Source organism: Lichenostomus cassidix, chromosome 9 (assembly GCF_008360975.1).
Source record: "Lichenostomus cassidix isolate B80296 chromosome 9, HeHo_3.0, whole genome shotgun sequence".
In the NCBI taxonomy this organism is placed as follows: Eukaryota; Metazoa; Chordata; class Aves; order Passeriformes; family Meliphagidae; genus Lichenostomus; species Lichenostomus cassidix.
Window position 1 is genome coordinate 3,969,336 of NC_139490.1, and position 23,421 is coordinate 3,992,756.

Consider the following 23,421-nt stretch of genomic DNA (forward strand, 5'->3'; position numbering starts at 1 on the left):
TGGGTTTGTTTTAACATTTTCTTTTTTTCCTCCTTATGGTAAAGGGATCTGGACTCTATACCTAAAAGGTGGACTCTTACCATTGAATCAACAATAATTAAAGGCAGAGCAGCATCTGCGTCCCAGGTCTGTGCAGCTTTTGTGGGAGGTGGCTTTTTCAGGCACAAATAGAACCACGAATCTTCTGTGTCCACATTTGACTTCTAAGCCTGAGCACAGTGTCTGAATTTACACCCCTCTTAGAGCAAGCTGGCACTAAGGAATAGTTCAAGTTCTTCAGGAGCTGAAGTGTTTGGTACACTCTCCCCACTGTGACTTGTCCTGTAGGATGTGGTGTCTGCCAAAATCTATCAACTTTTTGTGCTTAAAACACAACCTGTAATAGGGTATCTAATACAGTATGTAGTCGGTGTTACTACATGTGTCACAGGAGGTTTCACAAGAGTGGTCTAAATGTTACAAATTACTGTTAAACATTGCTACTAAAGTGATTTTTTTTCTCTTTAAAAAGCACAATATAATCTCAACAGAGAAGAAAATGCACCATCTTTGTTCACAGTTAAATTGTGCTCTTTAGCATCTTCAGGGACTTTGCATATGCAAAGTTTGTGAGCTTCCCTACAGCCTCAGCACTTCTTGAAAATTCAGACACTTTATTAATCAAAGAAAAATTCCTCCTGTGCTGTTAGTGCACTTTATTACTGCTTGCAAAGGTCTGTAACTCAGGTTTTAGTTGCACAGGATCTTCAGAACTGCTTTTCACAGTCCACAGTAGAAATTGTAGGCAGAGTTAATATCTTTTTTTAGACAATCCTCTACCTACAAACCTTGTCTTCCATTGCCTGATTATTGTAGCTCTATAGCAACACTATCATTACAGCACAATAGTTACCAGAATTTGCAACCTGAAATGGAATATTTCTGCAGCAGAACCTGGGGAAAAAAAACCCCCAACCAACAAATTAAACAATGCCACTGAATCCTAAGCTTCCATTACATCAGTAGGTCTAATAAAAGATGGAATATCTGCCTACATATGTTGCCTTCCTCACAGACATAGATCAGTCCAGCTATGATGTTAGACATCTTGCATTTTCTTCAGTAAATTCAAAAGGAATTATGACATAGTGCATTTCAGTGATTGGTATTTGAAGAGATGTTTATGTGTTTTTTTAAATCAGGTCCTAAAGTCCAGGAGGGTGAAGCAGACAGGAATGTCTAGAATGTCTAGACAATTCCCTCACAGGTCCGTGTCTTTCAGAATCAGCTCCAAAAGCTGGTGGATTCAGAAATCTTGTTTAATTCTGCCATATTGATGTGGTTTTTAGGCAGACCTTGTATCTGCTTAATAAATAAGTACAGGGTGTTAGTATTCTTCACAAATATGCTTGGTTTTCTATAAAACCCTGATGGTTTGGGTTGGAAGGGACCTTAAAGATCACTCAGATCCAAAGATCTTGTTGAAGATACCGTAGCTGATGTGGTGTGTTATAAATGAAGTCATGGAGCTGGCTTTCGTAAAGGGTTATAAGGTATTTGTTATGGTTATTTATTAATGGTTGTGGATATGTTATGGCTAAGAACATTTTGAAAAGTTGCTTTCTGAATTCTGGAGTGAACCTCTGTAGACTTGTTGGGGCTAATTGGTAAATGTTATGACTACCTCCATAGATTTGTTGGGGTTAGCTGATAATGTTATGGTTACCTCTATAAATTTGTTATGTCTAATTGTTAACTTGTTGTGGCTAACTTAAATGTTATGGTTAAGAAAGGGGAGAGCTGGGCAAGCAGCTAACGTACCAGAAGAGCCTAGAAAGGACACCTGAAGGAGGCTGGGTTAGGGGGTTATAAAAACTGTATCCCCTAGCCAGGTGTGCCTCTGGTTTTTCCCCATCGGAGGCTAAGCACCCAGCGCTGCACTTCCCTTTGTGTAACGGCAGACAGCCGTTCTAAGCCTCTTATTGTTGTTTGTACTCTGAAAACGAGTGAATAAATCCTTTCAAAATTTAAGTAGTGAGAGGACATTTCTCACACGGTGGTTTCAGTGCGAGTTAAAAGGTGACTCGTGAAGCAGCTTTGCAGTGATGCTCAAGGGCTTCTCCATCAGCGAGCCCGGGCAGCCCAGAGGAAATCTGACCATATCAAAGGTGCGAAGTCAAGGATTAAAGAGCATCAAACCCCTCTCTCAGCTTCTCAGCAACGAGGCAGGTTTTCTGTGTGCAATAATCCTCCTGGGACGGCATTAGGAAGCAGGAAGGGATCTCGGCAGCCGCGGGCAGCGCTGACCGGTGCTAAGCGGTGCCTGGTGGTTGTACAACTGCCCCATTTTCATGTGCTGCGCTTTTGTACTCGCACCGAAATATGTAACTGTGTGGGATGAAAGGAAACGGCAAATTGGATTGCGCCGTAATCCCAGTTGAAGCGCTGTCTTCACAAAGATGTAAACTGAAAAGCTTTGGGCTTCTTGCAGGCAGAAGAAACTTGTAATACATGAACGAGTTGTACCGCGACTAAGCAGTCCCTGGAGAGCATCTTCCCCGCCTCTCCGCGGTTTGATCATTCCGCTTCCCAAAACGTCTGCGCTTCAGCATCTCCTGCGAGCCCGTGGCTGTAGGGAGCGGTCTGTGACACTGCTTCGGGGACAGCCACCATCGCACTCACCCGCGTCCCCACGTCTCCCAGTCCTCAGCAGTGTCAGCGCACAGCCCACCTTGTGGGGACCCTCGCTGGGGACAGTCACTGAGCGAGCCTTGCTGAGGGACCCTCTTTGAGGGGCAGTCACTGAGGGGACCATCTTTGAGGGACCCTTGCTGAGGGACCTTCTGTGAGGGACAGTCACTGAGGGACCGTCGCTGAGGGACCTTGTTTTAGGGAGGCTCGCTGGCGGGCAGCTATTGAGGTACAGTCAGGGGGAGCCCCTCGCTGGCGGGCAGCCACTGAGGCACAGTCAGGGGGAGCCCCTCGCTGGCGGGCAGTCACTAAGGCAGTCACGGAGACCCCCTCGCTGGCGGCCTCTGCCCGCCGCCGCCGCCGCGCCTCAGGGGAGCGACACGCCCGACAGCTCCCCGCCAGCACCGGGGCCTCCTCCCGCCCGGCTTTTCCCCTTCTGCCATGGCCGCTCTCCCTCCCTCGCCCCCGCCCCAGCTGCCGCTCCGTCCCCGTCCCTCAGCCGGCCCCTCTCGGGTGCTGACGGGGGAACGGCGGCAGGGCTGCGCGGGGCCGGGCTCGACCCGGGCGGGCTGAGGGGGAGCCGGGCAGAAACAACACTTTTCCACGTATATTCACTTTTTAACGTACATCAAATAAATATTTATTCTATTTTTATATTTTATTTCTCTTCCTGCGCTCTCCCCGCGGGCACAGGGGGGAAGGCCGGGCCGGGTTTCCCGGCGCTGAGGCGGCGGCGGGGGAGGGGCGGGCGGGCGCTCCCGCCGCTGCCCCAGACAGTGGGCGGGGCCGGCGCGCGCCGCCGGCGGGTTCGTGCCCGCGCGCCGCCGCCGCCGCCGTCTCGGTCTCCGCAGTGAGGTCACGGGTGGGCGGCGCGAGCGCGGCGCCTGTTCCGCTCCCCGCGGCCGCCGGAGCCCCCGCGGCGCCGGGTGAGCAGCCGGGGAACTTACCGGGAGCGGCGGGGAGCGGGGCGGCGGAGCCGTGGGGGAAGGGCGGGAGCGCCCGCGGGGGATGGGAGGGAGCGGCGGCTGCGGGGAGGCGGCGCGGGGGCGGCGGGGAGAGGGGGAGCGGGGTACCGGTGCCGGCGGGGGGAGGAGACGGGGGCGGCGGAGCGGCGCGGCGCGGCACGGCTGGGGGCAGCGGGGAGCCGGGCAGGGCGGAGGGGCGAGCCCGGCGGCGGGAGGGGGAAGGGCTGAGCCGTGCCCGGAGCGGTGCCGGCGGGGCCGGGTGAGTCACGGCGCGGGAGGGAGCGGCGGGATGCGGCGTCCCGGGAGGGGCTGCGGGGCGAGGGGTCTGTGCCCGGCGTGGCGGGGCCGGTGCCCAGCCCTCCGCTCGCCCGAGCGCCCGTCCTTTGGGGCGAGCACGCCGCGAGAGCCGCTCCGGGCCGCCCCCTCCCCCGCCGGTGTCGCCCGTCGGTCGGGGGCTTGTCCCGCTGTTCCGCGAGTTATTGGGAAACGCACGCTGCCTCTGGCAGGGAATCCCAGAATGGTTTAGGTTGCGAGGAACCTTAAAGCTCATCTCCTTCCAACCCCCCTGCCATGGGCAGGGACACCTTCCACTAGCCCAAGTTGCTTCAAGCCCTGTCCAACCTGGCCTTGGACACTTCCAGTGATGGGGCAGCCACAGCTTCTCTAGGCAACCTCTGCCAGTGCCTCACTGCTCTCACAGAGAATAATTTCTTCCATTTATCAAATCTAAACCTTCCCTCTCTCAGCTTAAAGCCATTCCCCCTTGTTCTCTCACTCCATGCCCTTGTCAAAAGTCCCTCTCCTGCTCTCTTGAAGTCCCTTTAGGCAGTGGGCAAACTGTGGGATTGCTTGTGATCAGCCTCTCTCTCTTTCGCAGGTTATCAGGAAGGACTGACAGAACTCTGCACTAGCACACGGCATGAATTCAGCCCATGGCCTGGATCTCACCTCTATTACTAATAAGTCGGGCTGGGAAAATTCTGACACATGCCAGTGACATCTGGGCGAAAGGTGACTCTCTAGGGACGTTTAGTTTTTGCCGTCGATCTGGATCAGCCTTTAATTTGAGGATTTATTTGTGAACTGCCATAGTAGCTGTCACGGTGGTGGTGAAATCATAAAGCTGGCAGCACAATAAAGCAAGCCCTTAAGATTGTGTTTGATCTCTGGGAGCTGAAAGTGCTGAATAAAATTTTCACACAACTTAAACTACGTTTTGGATCAGTTGCGTTAAGATTGACATTCTTCGAACTGAGCCCATTTTTCTACTTTAATATTTAAATAGAGACTTATTTGAAAAGACAGTATATTTTTTAAAGGAAAAAAATGATTGAGGATGAAAACGCATCAGTGCATCATTTTTTACTAAATTGCTGGACAAGACTGCTGTGTAAAATAGTGGGTAGGGTATGAAGAAAACCTTTTGTATACATACTGCATTGGGGTTTTTGTATTATAAAATAGAGCAAATAACTAAGAAAATTGTGTAACCTCTCCATTAGTAATTTTATGGTTTTACATGCAAAATGGTTACAGTTTTTACTGTTGGAGGCTGAGGAAGTAATGTTTTAGTGAAAGAAGTGTGCAACTTGGTGTACCTGAGGTAATCCAAGATCGCATGAAACTATTTTTTATATGAACAAGCAAGAAAATGCACATTCAGGACTGACTTAATTAAAGTTCTAGTGTTTAGTGATGGAAAGCCCACAGATAAACTTCCCTCTAGGTCTGGTTTCAGACCAAAAACGGAGCAGGATCCAAGAGGATGGGAGTCCTCCATTGAAAAAAGCAATGACAGAAATGCATGTAAATAACAAAGTGCAGGTCGTAATAAATAAATTGCCAACAATAAAGAAGGAAAACTTGGATGACTATGATGAAACTCCTGTGGAGGCTGATGGGGAGACCTCCAAGCCAAACAGTGCTTCACTATCTGAGCCTTTGAGTTTAAATCCAGGTTTGAAACACACGTTGGCACAGTTCCACCTAAGCAGCCAGAGTTCGCTGGGTGGACCTGCCGCTTTTTCAGCTCGGTATTCCCAGGAAAGTATGTCACCCACCGTCTTCCTGCCTCTCCCATCACCACAAATACTCTCTGGTCCACTGCTCATCCCTCCAGACAGCTCCACAGAGCTCACCCAGACCCTGCTCGAGGGGGAATCCATCTCTTGTTTTAAAGTCGGAGGAGAAAAAAGACTTTGCCTGCCTCAAGTGTTGAATTCGGTTCTCCGAGACTTTTCCTTGCAGCAGATCAACACGGTGTGTGATGAGCTTTATATCTACTGCTCAAGGTGCACTTCTGACCAGCTTCATATTCTGAAGGTTTTGGGAATTCTTCCATTCAACGCTCCGTCCTGTGGGCTCATCACACTGACAGATGCTCAGAGACTATGCAATGCTTTACTGCGCCCTCGCACTTTCCCCCAAAGTGGCAGTTTCCTCCCTGGTAAGAACACCTTGGCCCAGCTGAAAGAGACTGGCAGTGCCTTTGAAGTAGAGCATGAATGCCTGGGCAAATGCCAGGGGTTGTTTGCACCTCAGTTCTACCTTGCCCCAGATGACCCGTGTATCCAGTGCTTGGAATGCTACGGGATGTTCTCGCCCCAGACCTTCGTGATGCATTCACACAGATCCCCGGACAAGAGGACCTGCCACTGGGGCTTTGAGTCGGCCAAGTGGCACTGCTACCTGCACATTAACCAAAAATACCTGGGCACATCAGAGGAGAGAGAACTGAAGCATCTCTTGGAGGAAATGAAGGAGAAATTCAGCGAGAAAAATCAGAAAAGAACGCGGTCCAAAGTAAGTCCACCTGGTGTTGTAAAACTCCCATATCTCTTTCTGCTCACACGTAAATACTTGTTTTAGAAGTGCGTTACTTGGCTTTTCTAAGTGGGAAAGCTTGTCACATCAAGCCTAAGTTAAATTTGTGAGAGAGCTTCACCATGGAAATAACATTTCTCATTAAAAGGGGTGGTAATTTCTTTCCTCTTTGGGCTCCAAGTAACCATTCGAGCTGGCTTGGCTTTGTTGGTTCTTGTTCTGTCCTAAAGTATACAAACTCTGGAAAATTCAGGCTATTGTGGAAATTTTCATTCTCCCATTTGACCTTTGAGTAGGTTTTATGCAGCGTGTGCTGCAGCAGCTGAGCAAAGCAGAAAGGAGCTTGAAAATCAAGTATTACAAATGAATTCTTCATTTGTTATTTGTATTCCAGCACACACACGTGGGCTGGATGGCAACCTGGCTTGCTGGCCACCCATCTCATGACCTGTGTGCAGGGTAATGGTGCTTTGCTAAATGGCTATTTAGAAGCCCAAAGTCTGCTTGTTCAGCAAGAGCTTTCTGTTTAAACCACTTGTGCAGTGAAATATGCCAAAAAGAGGGGGTTTTAAGCAGCCCAAGTAATGAGCTGTAGGCCGGTATCTTGACAATAGTTAATAATAGACATCTTATTTTTTCCTAAAATACTGCTGCAAGTCTGTGCTGTGGTTCCAAAATACAGAGCTTATTTGTCCCTTGGAGGGCTTCTACTTTAAATAATAGGACAAGCAGCAGAGAAACATTAATATCATAGATGTTTCCATTCATAGAAAGCACAATTTTGGGGTATCATTTAAATTTTAAGAGGTTTTTAATGGTTTCTGCCCAATGGCTGTTCTTTTTGGTGTGTTCAGCATTTCTCTCTCTGTTTGATGGCTACTGGTTTGATGATAAATCCATGTTGCTTGTTGGATGTTTTGTGGTGGATTTCAAAATAGCAGCAAGAGCAGCCCAGATGGTTGAGCCCAAAAAGGGGTGCTATAAGTTGACACCTTGCAGCATAAATTTCTGAAAAGTTAGCACTGCAGGAAGGCTGACTGTAGTAACAGGTATTGCTACAGTGGTGCCAGTCTGCAGGAAGAGATTTTAACAGCAGATTCCCATGGAAGTCTGCAGTATGGCATGCTTCCACATGCAGAATTATTTGAAGATGCAGTCTCCTAGCAAAGAGACTTTGCTTTTCAACTGATAGAGACATGTCAGTCTTTATCTTTGCAATGCCAGTGTGGGAAATGAACTACAGCATGGTGGATGCACAGTAGAAATAGTCTTCCATATTCATGTCTATAAATGTTGCTTCCCTTTCAGAGACAATGAAATCTTTCAGTTTCATGTGCAAAGATGAAAAAAAAAAACCCAACTGAAATTAGCAGTGGCAGTAATTTGGACTGGGCTGGTGCAGATGAAATACTAAAACTTTCTGCAGCCTTCCATTGCAGACCTGTGTAGTTCTTTCTTACAAAGCAATATATGAAACCAGAGTGAGAAACTGTGAAAACCTGAACAAAATACGATGTTGGGGGAGGTTTCGAGTTTTTTTCCGTCTTGTGGATATTCATCTAGGAAGTACAAAAGATTAAAAGAGTGTAAGAGGGCAATGTTGGAATGCAGTTTCCGTTTCCTTGTCCTGGGGAAGCTTAGGCTGCTTCAGTTGTCTTTTCCTAGAATCACAGAATGGTTTGGGTTAGAAGGGACCTTAAAGATCATCTCATTCCACCTCCTGCCCTGGGCAGGGACACTTTCCACTAGACCAGATTGCTCAGAGCTCCATCCAGCCTGACCTTGAACACCTCCAGGGATGGGACAGCCACAGCCTTTTTTTAAACCTCACTTCTGTGTCGTGGGAGAGTTATTAGGTACAACACACAGTCATTGCCTTTCCTTACACTCCTAGGGGAATTTATATTAGCAGGATGTTCCATTTGCTGTTCTGTCACCTCCTCACCACCTTTGCTGAGTCAGTCCTCAGAAGTGCTGACACATCTTGGTGGTTATCTTGGAGGGCCCTGGAAGAACAGTTGCCCTTGGCTAGGTCTTTGCCCATCTAGTAATAATGAATTACTTAAGTCCCATAGTCTTTGGAGCATCCTGGATCCTGTGCTTTGCCTTTCTCCTTAGCATTTCACTCTGAGTTTCTTCACCTCACAGTGCAAATGCATTTTTGTTTCAATATTTTAAGAGCAAAGTACTCTTGAGATTAATTCCTTTCTGTTCTTTGTGCTGTAAGCTGTGTGCTTGATTGTCACAATTTTCTGTGGAGTTCTAGACTGCAGTGCAACATCCACCTGCTCTTCATGGAACAGCTGTCACTGAGTCTCTGCTGACAGATCCTTGTTCCCTTTGACTTTGCGACAGTTTCTCATCATCTCTGCACTGAAACTTTGTCTTGCTTCTCAAACTGATTCCTTGAGCTCATTACAGTGTGTGTGGGAAATCTCACAGTGTGGAGGGTTAACATTTCTTTGGAGTGTTTTATAAATTCAATCTCTGCTAAAACTGCTGATTTAATGATTACACTGAAATCATTACTTACCTGTATATTTTTTTTTCTTAAAGAACAGCTTTGTCCCACTAGCCTCCGAGAAAAATAAGGCATTTTTCATGTAGCCCTTTTAAACAGTTTGAGTGGAAGTAATTCAATTCAACTTGTTGTGTTTACAGAGTTATTTAAGAGCTTCTAAAATAAACAAATTGTTGGGTAATGAAATGCACACATATATATATATATATATATATTGAAGTAGATGCCTCATTTCATTTACCTGGATGGTGAGGGAAGAATCCTTTTAGAAAAAGACTTCATGTTTATTTATGGTTACATTTAATTTTCTTTCCTGAGTAAAAATGTGATTGCATGCTATGAAATTCATTTGCAAGATGCATGCTAAGGGGTAGACAGTAAATTCAGTTTCCATATGAAATAGGTAAAAAAAAAAAAGCAAAAACCTGACCTAGTAATTTGAAAATAGAGATGACCTGATAATTTCATATGTAAATATATAAGCGTGTTAAAATGTGAGTCCTAAAATACAGACAAATCTGGTCTGAAGCTAAAATCAGATCACTGCATACTAGCTGCAGTATAAGTAGATTATATGTGATTATTTAAATTATTAGAATGATCTGAGTAAGAAGAAAAAACTTGACAAGTGTCAGGATGAGGCCATTTTTCTAGCGATTATTCAAATCTTCATTATTTGAAGCCTTTTTATGAATTTACTACTCCAGAGCTTTTCTTCCATATGCCCTCCCTCCCTTTCTGTCTGTGTTGGATGTGATTTGAGGAGCTGCAGGGGTGGAGCTGAATTTCAGTTTCATTGTGAGAGCAGAGTTTTGTGGACTGGAAGTTTTGGTCAGAATGGGGTGGGTGGGGTTTGGTCCCTGCCATGGTCAGGTGCACCTGAGTTAATTTGTTTTCTGCTGCAGAGGGAATGGAGTTGTCATATTTCTTTGAGCAGCTTTGCCTGCTTCTGTAATAAAAATTTGTGATAACTGAAGAAAGTTCTCTCTCTGGAACGCCAGCACATTGTTCCGTTTATTTTGAAATAAACTATCTGTCAGTTCCTGCTTTCTGTTTCTCCTAAATTTGTTTAGCAGAGTTCTGGAAAGTCAGCAGAGCTTTTAGATAGAGGTCTGTAAAGAGATTTTCTTTTAATTTCATTGCTATTTTGCCGCAATGGTATATTGGAGATCAAAGAAACTTCTGTGGTTTGCATCACTCTGCACCTCTGCCAAAGACACCCCATTTCCCAGTAGCCCAGTTTCTCTGGTGTGTCTGTATTAATGGTGTAAGTGCTGTTCCTCTGAGGAGTGTTTATGAAAATGTAAATAACCCATATCCATGTCTCAAATACCAGTTTACTTTCTTTTCTTTTCTTTTCTTTAGGCAGAGCCACAGCAGAACCTGGAATTATCACAGTGGTATCCAGTTATAAAGCAAGAAGCAGAAACTGATCCTCAACCACCTTCCTTTTTCCATCCCAGGTAACTGGATTTCCTGTGTAGAACTATAAGTACTGTCAAGTATCTAAATACTTCTGGCAGCAGGCAATACAATTGAAATGTAATTAAAATTTCCCCTTTCTTAGTAGAAAAGACAGGGGTTATTTTTACCTTTCATATTATAATGCAATATGTGCATGTGGAAAGCTGCAAAGGGCCTGTTTACCTTGAGGACAGCTTAATTTCCTTCCAGAAAAGATTTGAAGAGGTGTTTGAAGGCTTTCTGCCACAAGGAAGGGAACGAGGGCTGCAGCTGAATTGTCTGTGGACTGGTTTCCTGGTTTTAGAAACCAAGTGCATTTCCTTGACTTCTTGCACAGTTACCTGCAGCAGTGAGGGAAACAGCTTTTCTTGATGTTCCTCTTGCCCTCACCCCTGTGGTTACACAGGTCCTGAATTTGGGTCAGAGCAGAGCCTTTTTGGTGCACACACATCACTCTGGTTCCCACACAAACACGGGCATGGAGGAACTTCTGTGCTGGCCCCTCATGTTCTGTTTCTGCTGGTGCCTTGCTTCAGAGCCAGGAGAAAGGGAAGTGTTGAGGACAGCAGCTGAACTCCAGCATTGTTACACTGGTGACCTTGGCACTGACCTGAACACACCTGGGGCTTTCTTGCCTTTGTACTAGGCTGAGTGGTGAGGTTAGGGTGGGACACAGGGATGCTCCCAGGAGTCCAGGAGCTGTGAAAATCCAAATGGGCAGCTCAGTGTATGTGGGAAGGAAGGTCCAGACATTCCCCAGGACTGCCAGAATTCAGCTTTGCTATTTAACAAGTGAGGTGCTCATTCTCACATCACTGAGCACTTCCCCATCCTCCATTGCTAATATAAGGACTATGAAAATGCTGGAGAGTCTGGATTCAGTGGCATTCTAATTTCACTCTTTGCATTAAATGAAGTCTTCATATGATTTTCTGTAATTTTTTTTAATCAGCCACGTTTGGAAAATCTGCTTGTTTGATAGCTTCAAACCCTTATCTAGATAATCTACTCAGTAATGATTAAGTGAATTGTTAGGCTTTCCTTTTGCATAGGAAAAATTGAAAAAGGACATGCTTATTTTTCATTAATGCTTTTACAGTTTGAATACACATTAAATTAAACTTACTACTCTCAACCAGCCACCATTTATTGTCTTACCTTTCATCACATATTTTACTCTTCTGCTGTTTCAGTTACTACCTTTATATGTGTGATAAAGTGGTTGCCCCGAATGTATCTCTTGCATCTCAATACAAGGATGTTGCAAAAACAGCGGTAAAAGCTTCAGAAATTAATAAATCCTCACCTGGGCAGTCAGAGAAGAAGCTCAGTAGTGGAAAGCACAAAAGAGCTGCCTCCTATCCAGAGGTTTCTCTTGAAGAACAGGAAAAAATTGACTTGAAAACTGGTGTGGAGCAGCCACATAAACGTTTAGGTGAGTAGTGAAAATTACGTTGAAGTCTTTGATTTTTGTACCACAGAATTTTGGAAAGCTTAACACCAAGCTAGAATTTTGTGATGTCCGATCAGGTTTCCAAAAGTTCCCTCCACCTTTTTATAATCTCGGTTTTCTTTGCATTTTTTTCACTCTGGAAGCTGAACTTCCTGTGATGATTGTTCTCTGCTCTTTTCTGTGTAGATCCTCCTGTGTCAACTCGTTCTGCAAGAGGTGCAAAGTCTGAGCGTGTTTCTTCCAAAATCACCAGAGACTCTGGCCGTGGTGAGGGAGGTGCTGATGCACGAACCTTGTCCCCCACCCTCATGAAAGACATCAGCTGTGAGGATGACAAGGGAAAGATCATGGAAGAAGTAATGAAAACCTACATCAAGCAGCAGGAAAAACTAAACACGATTTTGCGGAGGAAACAGCAGCTTCAAATGGTACAGTGGCAGTCTGAATGCATTTCCCCTTGCACAGCAGGGAGCTGGTGTGAGCTTGCTGGCTCCACAGTCAATATCACAGATTGCATTCATTTAGAAACACCAAAGCACACAGATCATCTTTCCCTCAGCTTAAATCCAGACAACAAATCTTCAATATCCCTTATGCTCCTGAGTTTTGAGCCCACTAATAATTGGCGTCTCTTTGGTTTGCAGCTGTCGGGTCCAAGCAGCTCCTGCTTTTGCTATATCCTCTGAAATGTCTCAATTTTCAGGATTTTAAAGATGCAGATACCAGTATTCTAGGAATGGTCTTATCAGTGCCCTGTATAAATAAGAACACCACTTCCTATTCCTGTTTGCTAAGCCTTGCTTTTAGGGATTTTCTTTTTAGTCTTTTATTTTTTTAAAAAATGAATTATTTTAGAGTCTGGTGTTCACTTGTCACATTTCTGTTTTCTGAATTCAGTTAAGTGCTTTCTTTGCTTCTTCCATGCATGGAACAGACCTAAAATCTTATTTTAAGTTATTTTATTTTAATTTAAATGCTAATCTCTGAACCTGGGAACTCAGGTAGGGCCCTAGAGCTGCTGCTTTAAAGTTGTTCTGCTGTTGGAGGTAAAGCTTGTGGATAAGTTTAGAAAAGTTGAGTTTAAAAATACCAAAATGCCAGTGGACAAAGAAATCAAACAATTGCTTTCATTTTCTGATGCTGCACTTCTTTGCATCTTCAAAGTATATTTTAGTGAATCAGTGCTTCTTCTTGAGGTTCACTGCTGGAACTCCAGAAATTTGTTTCTGGAAGCTCCATGTACTTGGAAGTATAAGCAATTTCTTAAAAGTTAGATGTTTGTTACAGAATTCCAGGCTGTCATTGTCAAGCAGATAAATATTATTAGGAGGCTGTTCTTATTAGTTGTTACAAATGGTCTTTTTTGGCCTCATTAGTTCCAGATACACTTTTAAATTCAGATTTTTTTACTTTTCTGCTGTTAGAACGAAGGAGTATATAATCTTGATCTTTCTTTACAGGAAGTGGAAATGTTAAGTAACTCTAAAGCTATGAAGGAACTGACTGAAGAGCAGCAGAATTTACAAAAAGAACTCGAATGTTTGCAAGCAGAGCATGCACAAAGAATGGAAGAATTTTATTTTGAGCAGAGAGACTTGGAGAAGAAACTGGACCAAGTGATGAAGCAAAAATGTAGCTGTGACTCCAATTTGGAAAAAGATAAAGAAGCTGAATATGCAGCACAGGTGAGAAGGGAAGGTTTATTTCAAACAAAACATATTTAGTGTACCAGGAAGTTGTGAAGTTGTTGTTCAGCCACCTTAAGGTTTCATTTTCTCTGTATGTTCTGACACCACAGACAAGTACCAAAATAGGTCACAGTGACAGCAATATTTATTTCCCTGTTCCTTTGATTGAAACTGAGGTAGAATGTAACATACAGAAACATAGGACGTTATTGATGGAATATTAAACTTACACATGAGGTCTGTTACAACCTCATGTAAAACAAATTCTCTTTTTAATGTATATGGGCTTGCCCATCATATAGACTTAAACATTATCATTATTTTATGTTTAAAAAAAAAAAAGAAACCGAATCTCTTTAGCATATTTTTGTCAGATTCACAGCATACCTTGCTGCTCTTCTTCTTCTTCCTTGGTGGGTGAACCTTCTGCACTATCTGATGAGCCCCCTCTGTGCTCTACCAAAGCATTAGGCCAAGAGTTTTCTCAGAAATGAAAATCATATTAGTGTCTCTCATTCCTGCTTCTTGTCAAAACCTATGGAGATGGTTTTTCCTCTCTTTCCTTTTAGCTTTTACTATTGCTTCTTTATGTTGGAGGTTATTCATGTCATTCCAATGGGAAAAAATATAGTTAATGCCAAAGGGAACCTTGGAATGTGCCTTTTAAAAACCAGCTGTAGTTATGAGTAAATTTTTAATTTTGCACCATGTCCCAGAAAACTAGTCTTAACAGACTCATTTTTAAAGTGAGCAAAATCTAAAACTTGAGCTCAGTAAAGCTCTGTGGTCCTTTGTTCACAGCTGTGTATATTTCCTGTTCTTACTGACTCAAACTGAGAAACAGGCAGTACTTGAGAGACAGGTTTTGGTATTTTTGGTGAGTAGGGCAGAGACTCGCATCATAAATCCTTCTCATGAATTTAATTTCATGACATCCCACTCCACTGATTCCTGGCCTTTGCTGCCAGAAATAATCCTCTCTGACTAAGGCCTGATTTACTAAACATCTGGTACAAGCCCTATTAGTGCAAGTAACAACATGTTCTAATTTATGAAGATCATCATGTATAGCACGTTTTATATGGCTTGTGCAGCTTACTTCCTTTAGAGGGTGAAAACTGTGGACTGTTCCCCAAGGAGATTGGTTGGGTGTTTCTTTTGAAGTTAGACTTTGAAAACTAAATACATTCCTTGTGTTAAAGGAATTCTCTGTTATTACCTCTGTGGTGAATCTATTCACAATGTATAATTTGAACCTTCTCCGTTTATCACATCTTGCAGATTTTGGTTCCAAGAAGCACCAGAGTTAAACAGAGAGGTCTTGGTAGCAGGGAACTTCCCCAAGCTGTGTATACAGCATTTAAAAAAAAGTCTTAATCTGATACGTGCTTGGAACAGTTGCCCAGGCTGCCTTTTCTGTCTGAGAGCTGTGGACTGGAAGGGAACCCTCCTTGTGCATTAAACAGAATTAATAATTTGGTATTTACAACTTGCTTAAAAGTCTCTTCTCCTCTCTAGGTCCGTCTGAAGACACACTGTCTTCTCCCCTTTTTGACCTCTTTATCGAAATAGTTGCTCCACCCTGTCAATCCCAGTAGGGCAGAATAACCAGTACTGGAGGAGGCTTTCCTTAGAGCTGGAAATCAGATCTCAGCCAGAGCTGTGTTGCAGGCAGGACATGCTGCAGCATGCAGGCAGTGGGCACTGTTGCACTGCAGCACTTCACTGCATCCCTTGTGCAGTCGGGACTTGCATTAACAGCCTGTTGCTGCCTAAGAACTGCTGGAGCATTTCTGATTAAAGAAGTGGAAGTGAAATGTGGTGTTTCTCTAAAGTCAGCACAGCCATTCCTTCACTCAGTACATTCTGTAGCAGTTGGTGAACACCAATAATACCCTGGATGTTCTTGCTCTTTCTTTCTCATGAGCTGTCTTCCTAATTTTCACTGAGATGGATGTACATCAGATAGATACCTATCTTTATAAAGGCAGATGGAATTTTTTAGCTTGAGTGAGGTCTTTTAGTAAGAAATAACCCCATAAATCAATGGGAGAGAGGACAGTTGGTTTCCAGTCTACTCTCTGTTTTAACTGCTGCTAGTATGCTATAAATAATAAGTAACTTTCCTACACTTGAAAATATGTTTCCAGCTGTCACTGTAAATAATTTTGGTGACATTCTAGCAAGTTTGGGCCTTTCTGTATTCCCAAGAAGAAAAGAATGCTTAATTTCCGTGTTTAAACACTGAATATTTCACAAAAACATTTGGCTGGACTCAGATTTGTATTTGAATATACACACACACAATGGTTATGTTCAAGATTTTCTGAATGTTTCATTTATACTAAGGAGTATCAGAAAACAGTGTTGGTGGTTTTCTTTCTTCTAGAAATGCATTCAGGCTTTGAAATAGATAAGTAATATTTTGTCAGGTAAGAGAAATAAACCTGGGAAGTGAAAAAATGCAGTTTATTCTAGGATTTGTGACACATCTGATGCAGACATCATCACAATCTTCCCAACAGATTCTGTGTATTATTGACAGTCTGGTGTGACAGTTTGTCTAACTACAATTTATATGCATTTAAAAACAAAATGTTCTAATTTTTTAAAATTATAGTATGATGTTTATGCAACTTTGCACATTGACATTACTTGCTAATGGTGCAGTAGGCAACTGCATAATTCTTGATAGCTGCATAATTCTGGTGGACTGAAATACTTTGATGCACAGTGGCCATCCCTGACCTCCTGATATTTTAAATGTTTGGTAAAATTTATTCTGCCTCTCTGTCTCTCTGTGTCTCCTGTTTCACAGCTGGCAGAGTTGAGGCAGAGGTTGGATCATGCAGAGGCAGATAGACAAGAGCTCCAGGATGAACTGAGACAGGAACGAGAGGCCCGGGAAAAGTTAGAGATGATGATCAAAGAATTGAAGCTACAGATCCTGAAATCTTCGAAAAATGGGAAAGGAAAATAGACATTGGAAGAGGAAGCACGACTGCGTCCTTCAAACAGGGTGTTTTGGTTTTAATGATTGTGAACAATTTTTGTGTGCTGAGAAGTGTTCTCTGTGGATTTCTATTTCCCAGACAGGTCCAGGTGAAGATATACATAGATATAAATAAATAGAGATAGATAGACATTTTTAGATTTTCCTAACCAATGAAAATCTGCATTGATTTGTACTGGTGTTTTTCTCAAACAATGAAAAATACGAACCTCTGGATTTAGAGTGACCAGTTTCTGTCTATTTCTAATGCAGTCTTACAGGACTCTACACCTTTTAACATTGTCTGTTAGAACATATGTGGGTATCTTTATTTTGCTATCAATTGCACATCCAGTTATAGAAGTACATTAAAAACATTCTGAATTCTTCAAGGTCTAAAATAGTTTGGGTTTCAGTGAGAATTAAATGTTATTGAACTGAGGAAAGTAAAGGCAGCTTTTTGTCTGTAAGGCAGAGCTCAAAATTGCCACAATTGATTGATGATTGAACATAAAAAGTGATGTACCAGCATGAGTTTTTCCCATAATTTCATTGTGTGAAGTCAACTGATCTTTTCAGTATTGTCTATTTAACAAACTCATTAGCAATTTAAGGAGTGTTAGAGCCAGCACTTGCTTGCTCTGCTGGAAGAAGAAAACATTAGGTTTTTTTTTTTGTGAATTAAAAAATTTACAATTACAATGGAATCTTGGGAAGTTAAAAATTCACAAGTTTTCTTCTGTTTTTTTCTCTATAGTACTTATGAAAGAAATGTTAATAAAAGGCTGAAGGGTGGGGTTTTTCCTTCTAGAAACCGAGAAAGCTTGACTTAACTGTTCAGATACTAATGCTTTCAAGAAAAAGAATATTTATTAAGGAATACATATTAATTTCTTTAGTACCCTAAGCCTCCACACTTTGAGCTTCTTGCCAACTTGTGGATTTTTCTTTCATTACATAGAACAGGCCTTAACTGACATTGTGATCATAGCTTAAAGTATAGAATTCTGAGGTATGGCACTTTGAAAAATCATTTTGATAGTCTCTGTATTTGAATGGCATGGTAAGCTTACCATGAATTAAGAAAATACAGCATGTTTGTTAAGCTATAACATTGGGAAATGTGTAATTGTACAGAATTACTGTTTTATGTATATATATGATGTTTGAGTACTTCTGAAGTCTGGTTCCTAGTGGGTTAAATGCATGGCTACAAAGTTGGATGAAGAAAAATGTTTTTGCACTTCTCTCCAAAAAGTTGGATACAGTTGGCAGATGTCAGCTGATCATGTCAATAATAGGAATATTTTAGTAATTTTACAACTTCATTACATAATTTTAACTTGTGCTTTTAGCTTCTGGTTTTGAGGTACTTAGGTTTAATATTCTCTTAATAATTCAGTTAATTTTGGATGAAACCACTAGTAAAAAGCTACATTATTTGGTTTTTTTCCCCCTCAACTAGTAAAACTGAAAACTTTTTTTTTTTGTTTCTCTGTCAGTGGTATAACAAGACTGAATATCACAGAGAAAGATAAAATTGCACATATCTTTAAATTGAATGAGAAGTGAGGTGGTAAATTAAATGTCACAGAGTCATAGGATGATTTTTTTTAATAACTACAGTTTTGTTTATGAACTCTGTGTCATACTTACACTGATGAGTAAAGCAGGTTAATGGAAAAAAATTTCTTTGTCAGTGTTGAGAATCATAGAATGGTTTGGGTTGGAAAGGATCTTAAAGATCGTCTAGTTCCACCCCCTGCCAGAAAAGAAAACCAGGATTATATTTTTCTCTTCTTCAGCTCCTATCTCCAAATTTTTGCTTTAAAAAAAAAGACAAAAAAACCCCAAACTGAAAAGGAAAAGGCCTGTCTTTGCAGCTTGGTTTGGAGGGAAAGGTGCTGACTAAATGGTTCTGGCTGTGTGTGCACCACTTGCTTTAAAAACGCCGTGAATGTTTTGTTGTCCACCCACCAGACTTGTGGATGCAGGGAGAGCAGGCAGGAATATTGACAGAGATGTGGTGGTTGGGGAACAGAGCTTGGGGTTGTCCAATGTGATTGGCAGATCCTGTGTTGGATGAGCTGGGAAACTGAACAGTTCCACCTGGATGTTGGTAAAGGATGGAGAAAGTCTGTTTGTGTTGCTTCTCAGTGTTTTGGACCAGGCTGGGGCTGTTGGTGTAGATAAAGGCACAGCTCCTTCCCACAGCTGCAGTGACTGATGCACCACGGTATTTATAGCTTAGCTGTTGAATGTTTGGAATCCCCCTGGGATTATTATATTAGTAGGATAGTGAATATTCCTTTTCCATTCAGGTCTTGTCTGTGTTCTGTGACTTCTGCTCAGATGTCCCCCTTGGCCAGCAGTTGTTCAGCAGAGGCAGAGCAGGGCTGGTGTAGCCCAGGTTCCTGTGCCTCAGCCAGCACAGCTGGAGGCTCTTCAAATGCTGGTGGCCATCCCTTGTACCAATATTTTCACTATTGCAAGAGCTCCAGCAGCTGTAGGAAATTTTACCAATTCCAATTGCAGATAAGGCCTCCTAATCGTTTTGGAACATCTGGCTGATAAAGCTAATGGAACATTTATTAAAATGACCTTAAAAGTAGCTTTGTAAATATTCCATTTAGTTAATCTAAAGTTAGAATGCATTTTAAATTATTGTAATCCTCTTAAAATTCTTAAATACTGCTTTCAGGCTCTTGACGTAACATAAAAAATTTTCATACATGTAGACTTAATTTTATACTGATTTTAAGTAATAATGTATACATAAATGTGCCATAGACCTTTGTGTGCTCACAGTCTTTGAAAGATAGTTTTTTAGTAAATTGTAAATAATGCTCTTAAGTTCTAGAACAAATATATGTTGACCTTTTTTTCACTACCTTATCCTAATTCTATTGAATGGTTATTCTACAGCCTGACATAGGAACTTGGAAGGCACACTTGAGAGCCCTTGCTTAAGTGCACACTTAATGGTAGAGACTAAATCAGTCATTAGGTCTTTGCTTTTAGTCATAGCATGTTTATTTTATCTATTGTTATTTGTTTTGCCTTCAGTCATTGCTTGCTGATCTTTTCAGGCAAGAAAGTAGTTTTCCCAGATAGTTGTGACATGAAGCCTGTAGAACAAAGTCCTAAAATTGTCTATAATTTGAAGGTTGCTTTATTAAGCACCTACACCAAGATGAAAGTTGCCTGGTGCACCTTTTGGAATATTTAGGATTCAAGGTGAAGACCTAGTTTGCTCCTATACTTTTTAAAAAGAGAACTTTAACATGCTTTGTCTACTTTAATCAATAAAATATAAGAGCTTAGAGGGTAAAACTCTTGTAATGTTGGCAGTCTGGAAACACCCTCACTCACAGTGTAACCAGGTGTCCCTCAACAAAAGAGATTTTTATCTAAATCTCCAAACTTAGTTAAGTCTGTGTTTTAGTTTTTGTAAAGCATATCGTTCTGTTCGAGTATTTAGCTGAATGTAGTTATGTTTCACATTCTTAAACTAATTTTATTCTATATTTAATATATTGATAGCTTAGGTGTAAAACCATCTGTACATAGTAAAGGCATAATGCAATTAGTTGATGTAGGAAAAGTTGGGTGGGAGCATAAAGCTACTGGTGGCCTGAAAAGAAATAAGTCTTGGCCTGTATTTTAGAAATCACAATGTTTTATTCATACATTCTTGTTTTGTATTTGGGGAGGGGATAGCTAGAATGTGTTATGAAATTTTTGGAAACCTTTCCTAGCATTAGTTGGGAAGTTGGCCTTGAAGTGCTGTCATGGTCAGCTTCCTAGAATTCACTTGTTTGTAGAGTATATATTTTGATTGTCAGTAAAGATAACAACTTTGTATTTTTTCTGCACTTAATTCGTGTAATTAATCCACACAACAGAGTTTTCTATAACATGGTGAAGTCAACAAAAGACGTAATTTCTCCTACCTATTAATCTGTGCTTGCAATATTTTGGTAATTTTATTTAAGCCATTGATAGTAAGCAGCAGAAAGCTGTAATTTCAGTTTTCTTTTTGCTCATTACATTTGTAGTGTGAGTGTTCATCAGTTTTCTTTACAGAAAGCTTGTAGAATTTTCTATTTGCTGCATATATCTATTTAAAAAATACAGTCATTTTTTAGCTTTTGTGAAAGCAGTTATTGCTTACAAATTGCACGACGATTTTATAGTGTGTCTCCATTACTTAGCAAATTGTTTTTTTCAGGGTTAGTGGTTCAGTTGGAAAATGCTTGAAAAACAAGTTTTAAGCACTTCACCAAGCACAGCAAACACGGTATAAAATTTTGCTATTTGAAAATTAATTAAGTGTAACGACATCAATTGAATTTTTTTTCTTCTAAGAGATACCTCACTTAAAGGAAAGCACAGCTGTACTGTATTTAGACGAATTCTAGGAAATAATAAAAAGTTGGTCTGAAATATTTCGTTGCCATCACGTTGCTTTCTGTGATCGACAGAACTCTTTTGTGTTTTCATCCTCACTCTCTAAAGTATTTATTGCTGTTGACATGCCAGTATAATTCTCTCAAATGGCAGAATGTAGCTGCAAGACAACTGAGTCCGTGTTAGCTCAAGGCAACAGGTTGAATGACTATTCTGAAACCATAGGAAAAGCCTGTGAAAAACGATCAGTGCATTCAACAATTTTCAATACTTTGCCAATGATGTACAGTCTTATTGTCAGCGTTGCTGTGGTTGCATTACATGACACACAAAACTGTCCTCTACCTCACGTGAGATTTAACAGATATTTTATATGGTTTTAGTAAACAAGATGCATCTATCTGGTCACTTAGTTTACAAATTTTAAATTATATTTATTGAAACATGACATACTGTGCTCTTAGCTTATACCTCAATTGTATTTTGTGCTGTTATCCATTTCCATGCCTTGTAAATACCTGTATAGATCGTGGATTCAAAAACAAATAAAGAACTGTAATGTCAGAACACTTGTCTCTGTGTTATTTTTGAACACTGACTTCTAAACTTGGCTTTTTGAAGATGTTTAACTTGGTGCTTTTCTAAGGACAGAACCTTCCTTGCTTTGATTACAGTAAATTAAAATCTGATTACACTGAAACTTGTTAGCAGAGCTCCTGCAGCCTGCAGCAGATCCCCAGTTCTCTAAAGGATATTTTAAATAAAATCTACAAGATCAAAGCCTTCCCTCCCCGTGGATCCACTTTCTTAAGCTCTTATGATTCTGTAAAGGTATTGGCACTTAAGCTTTCATGTATCTTGGCATAAATTTGGTGTTTATACCTGAAAATAGAACTCCTTGCATACTTGGCACGTTTTCTGGTGCTCAGCCTCGTTGCTACTTGACTGCTCAAGCAATGTTTGAGTTGTTCACACCTCTCTTCCATAGCTCAATAATAAATGAGATTGAAAACACACATTGCCGGATAAAGTGCTGAGATTATACGAAGTTAAAACCAGAGTTTTACTGTATTTGCTGAAAAAATAGTTACTGCTGATGACAATTGACTATCAGTAGTCCTTAGTTTTTGTAAACCATGTGATTACATTATGTAACGTTTTTGTGTAGCATCAAAAAAATTAAATAGAAAAATTGGAGTAGGAGAGGGAAGGAGCAATGGAGGAGAAAAGGGAGCAGTTCCTCTAAGCTGCATGTTCTTCCACAAGTCTTCATTTACATTGAGTTTTCATCACTTAAAACAATAAACTGCATTCTGTTGGTAACTTAACCCTCCTATATTGTAGTAAAATATAACTTTTGCTGCAAATAATATTTTGTAGATTTTCTGGGGGATTTTATTCATACTGAGAAGTTTTTCTTGACGGGTAAGAAAGCACATTCACACACATTTTGGTATTTTTTCTTCCCCTCAAATCAGTACAAGAATATTTTTTCCTTATTTTAAGGAACTGCTCTCCCACATAGGAAATCCTGATGATGTTTCAGATTATGGCAAACCCTTGTACTTGCCTGTATTTTACAGATAAAGAGAAAGGAACCAAGATAAATATGAAAATTACAATGACAAGCTCAGCCTTCAGTATAGAACAAAATTAAGAACTGACTGTACCACTTAAACTTGTTTATTTCTGCATCCCATCTTGCTTCTTTATACTGCTGTATTTCCAAACAGGGAAGAAACTATCAGGCTGAAAATGTTAAGAAAAAGTTCAAGGTGAGTCATTTGGATGAGAAAGCCATGGGGTGTTGATAGCTTGGGTAGCTATGACTAATTGCAACGCCTGTCTTTTGTCAGAGAGAACAATGCAGATCAAGAAAAAACTCAGTGAAGGGTAAAAAGATTGATTTTTGAGGAGTTCTCACTGTTGCTGGAATAAATCCCTGTGCAGCACTTGCTTTTAAACAGGCAGCTTTTAAGACTATTGCCCAAAGTGGATCAGCTTGTTTAGCATATAGCTGGCAAGTCACTCTTATTTTATTGATCGTGTGAATCATTGTCCACTTGTCTCATACTAACTCACATTCACTTAACTGTTGGTGGTTTATAACACTGACAAAATACTAAATGTCTCCTGTCTCCGTCGACATGAATGTAGTAATTCACACTGTGCCCTGTGGGCACCAGCTCGAGTTCTGTTGAGTGCTGCTGCTTACCAAAGTGTCAAATTTACCCTTTGCTCCTGCACACTCCTTGATAAATACATTTGTGAAGGAAAATGTGGAGTTCTTAAAGAAGCCTTTGTGGTTAAGGAAACCAAAAATGTGGGAGACTAAATTACAGAAGGATGTATCCAAGGAATAGTTCACAGCATTTAAAAAATACTTACATTGTGCATTAGGATGTGCCTGCACTGTCACTGTGTAAAATGATTCC

General features: G+C 41.4%; 1 protein-coding gene across 1 annotated transcript; it reads left to right on the top strand.

The window, feature by feature from the left end:
- The first annotated feature begins 3,471 nt into the window (after positions 1-3,471).
- Positions 3,472-21,553, top strand: SKIL (SKI like proto-oncogene). The gene is made up of 7 exons (XM_085069010.1): positions 3,472-3,596; positions 4,513-6,437; positions 10,345-10,442; positions 11,637-11,878; positions 12,083-12,324; positions 13,357-13,581; positions 16,403-21,553. The coding sequence occupies exons 2-7, from the start codon at positions 5,331-5,333 to the stop codon at positions 16,562-16,564; spliced, it is 2,076 nt and encodes a 691-aa protein (XP_084925136.1). The 5' UTR covers positions 3,472-3,596; positions 4,513-5,330; the 3' UTR covers positions 16,565-21,553.
- The last annotated feature ends 1,868 nt before the right edge of the window (positions 21,554-23,421 follow it).

What these genes read in the sequence shown, in the direction of transcription:
- SKIL (XM_085069010.1), top strand. Translation starts at nt 5,331, where the DNA reads ATGGAAAGCCCACAGATAAACTTCCCTCTAGGTCTGGTTTCAGACCAA. An exon ending in AGAAAAGAACGCGGTCCAAA is followed by an intron (nt 6,438 to 10,344) that starts GTAAGTCCACCT and finishes TCTTTTCTTTAG; the next exon opens with GCAGAGCCACAGCAGAACCT. An exon ending in CCTTCCTTTTTCCATCCCAG is followed by an intron (nt 10,443 to 11,636) that starts GTAACTGGATTT and finishes CTGCTGTTTCAG; the next exon opens with TTACTACCTTTATATGTGTG.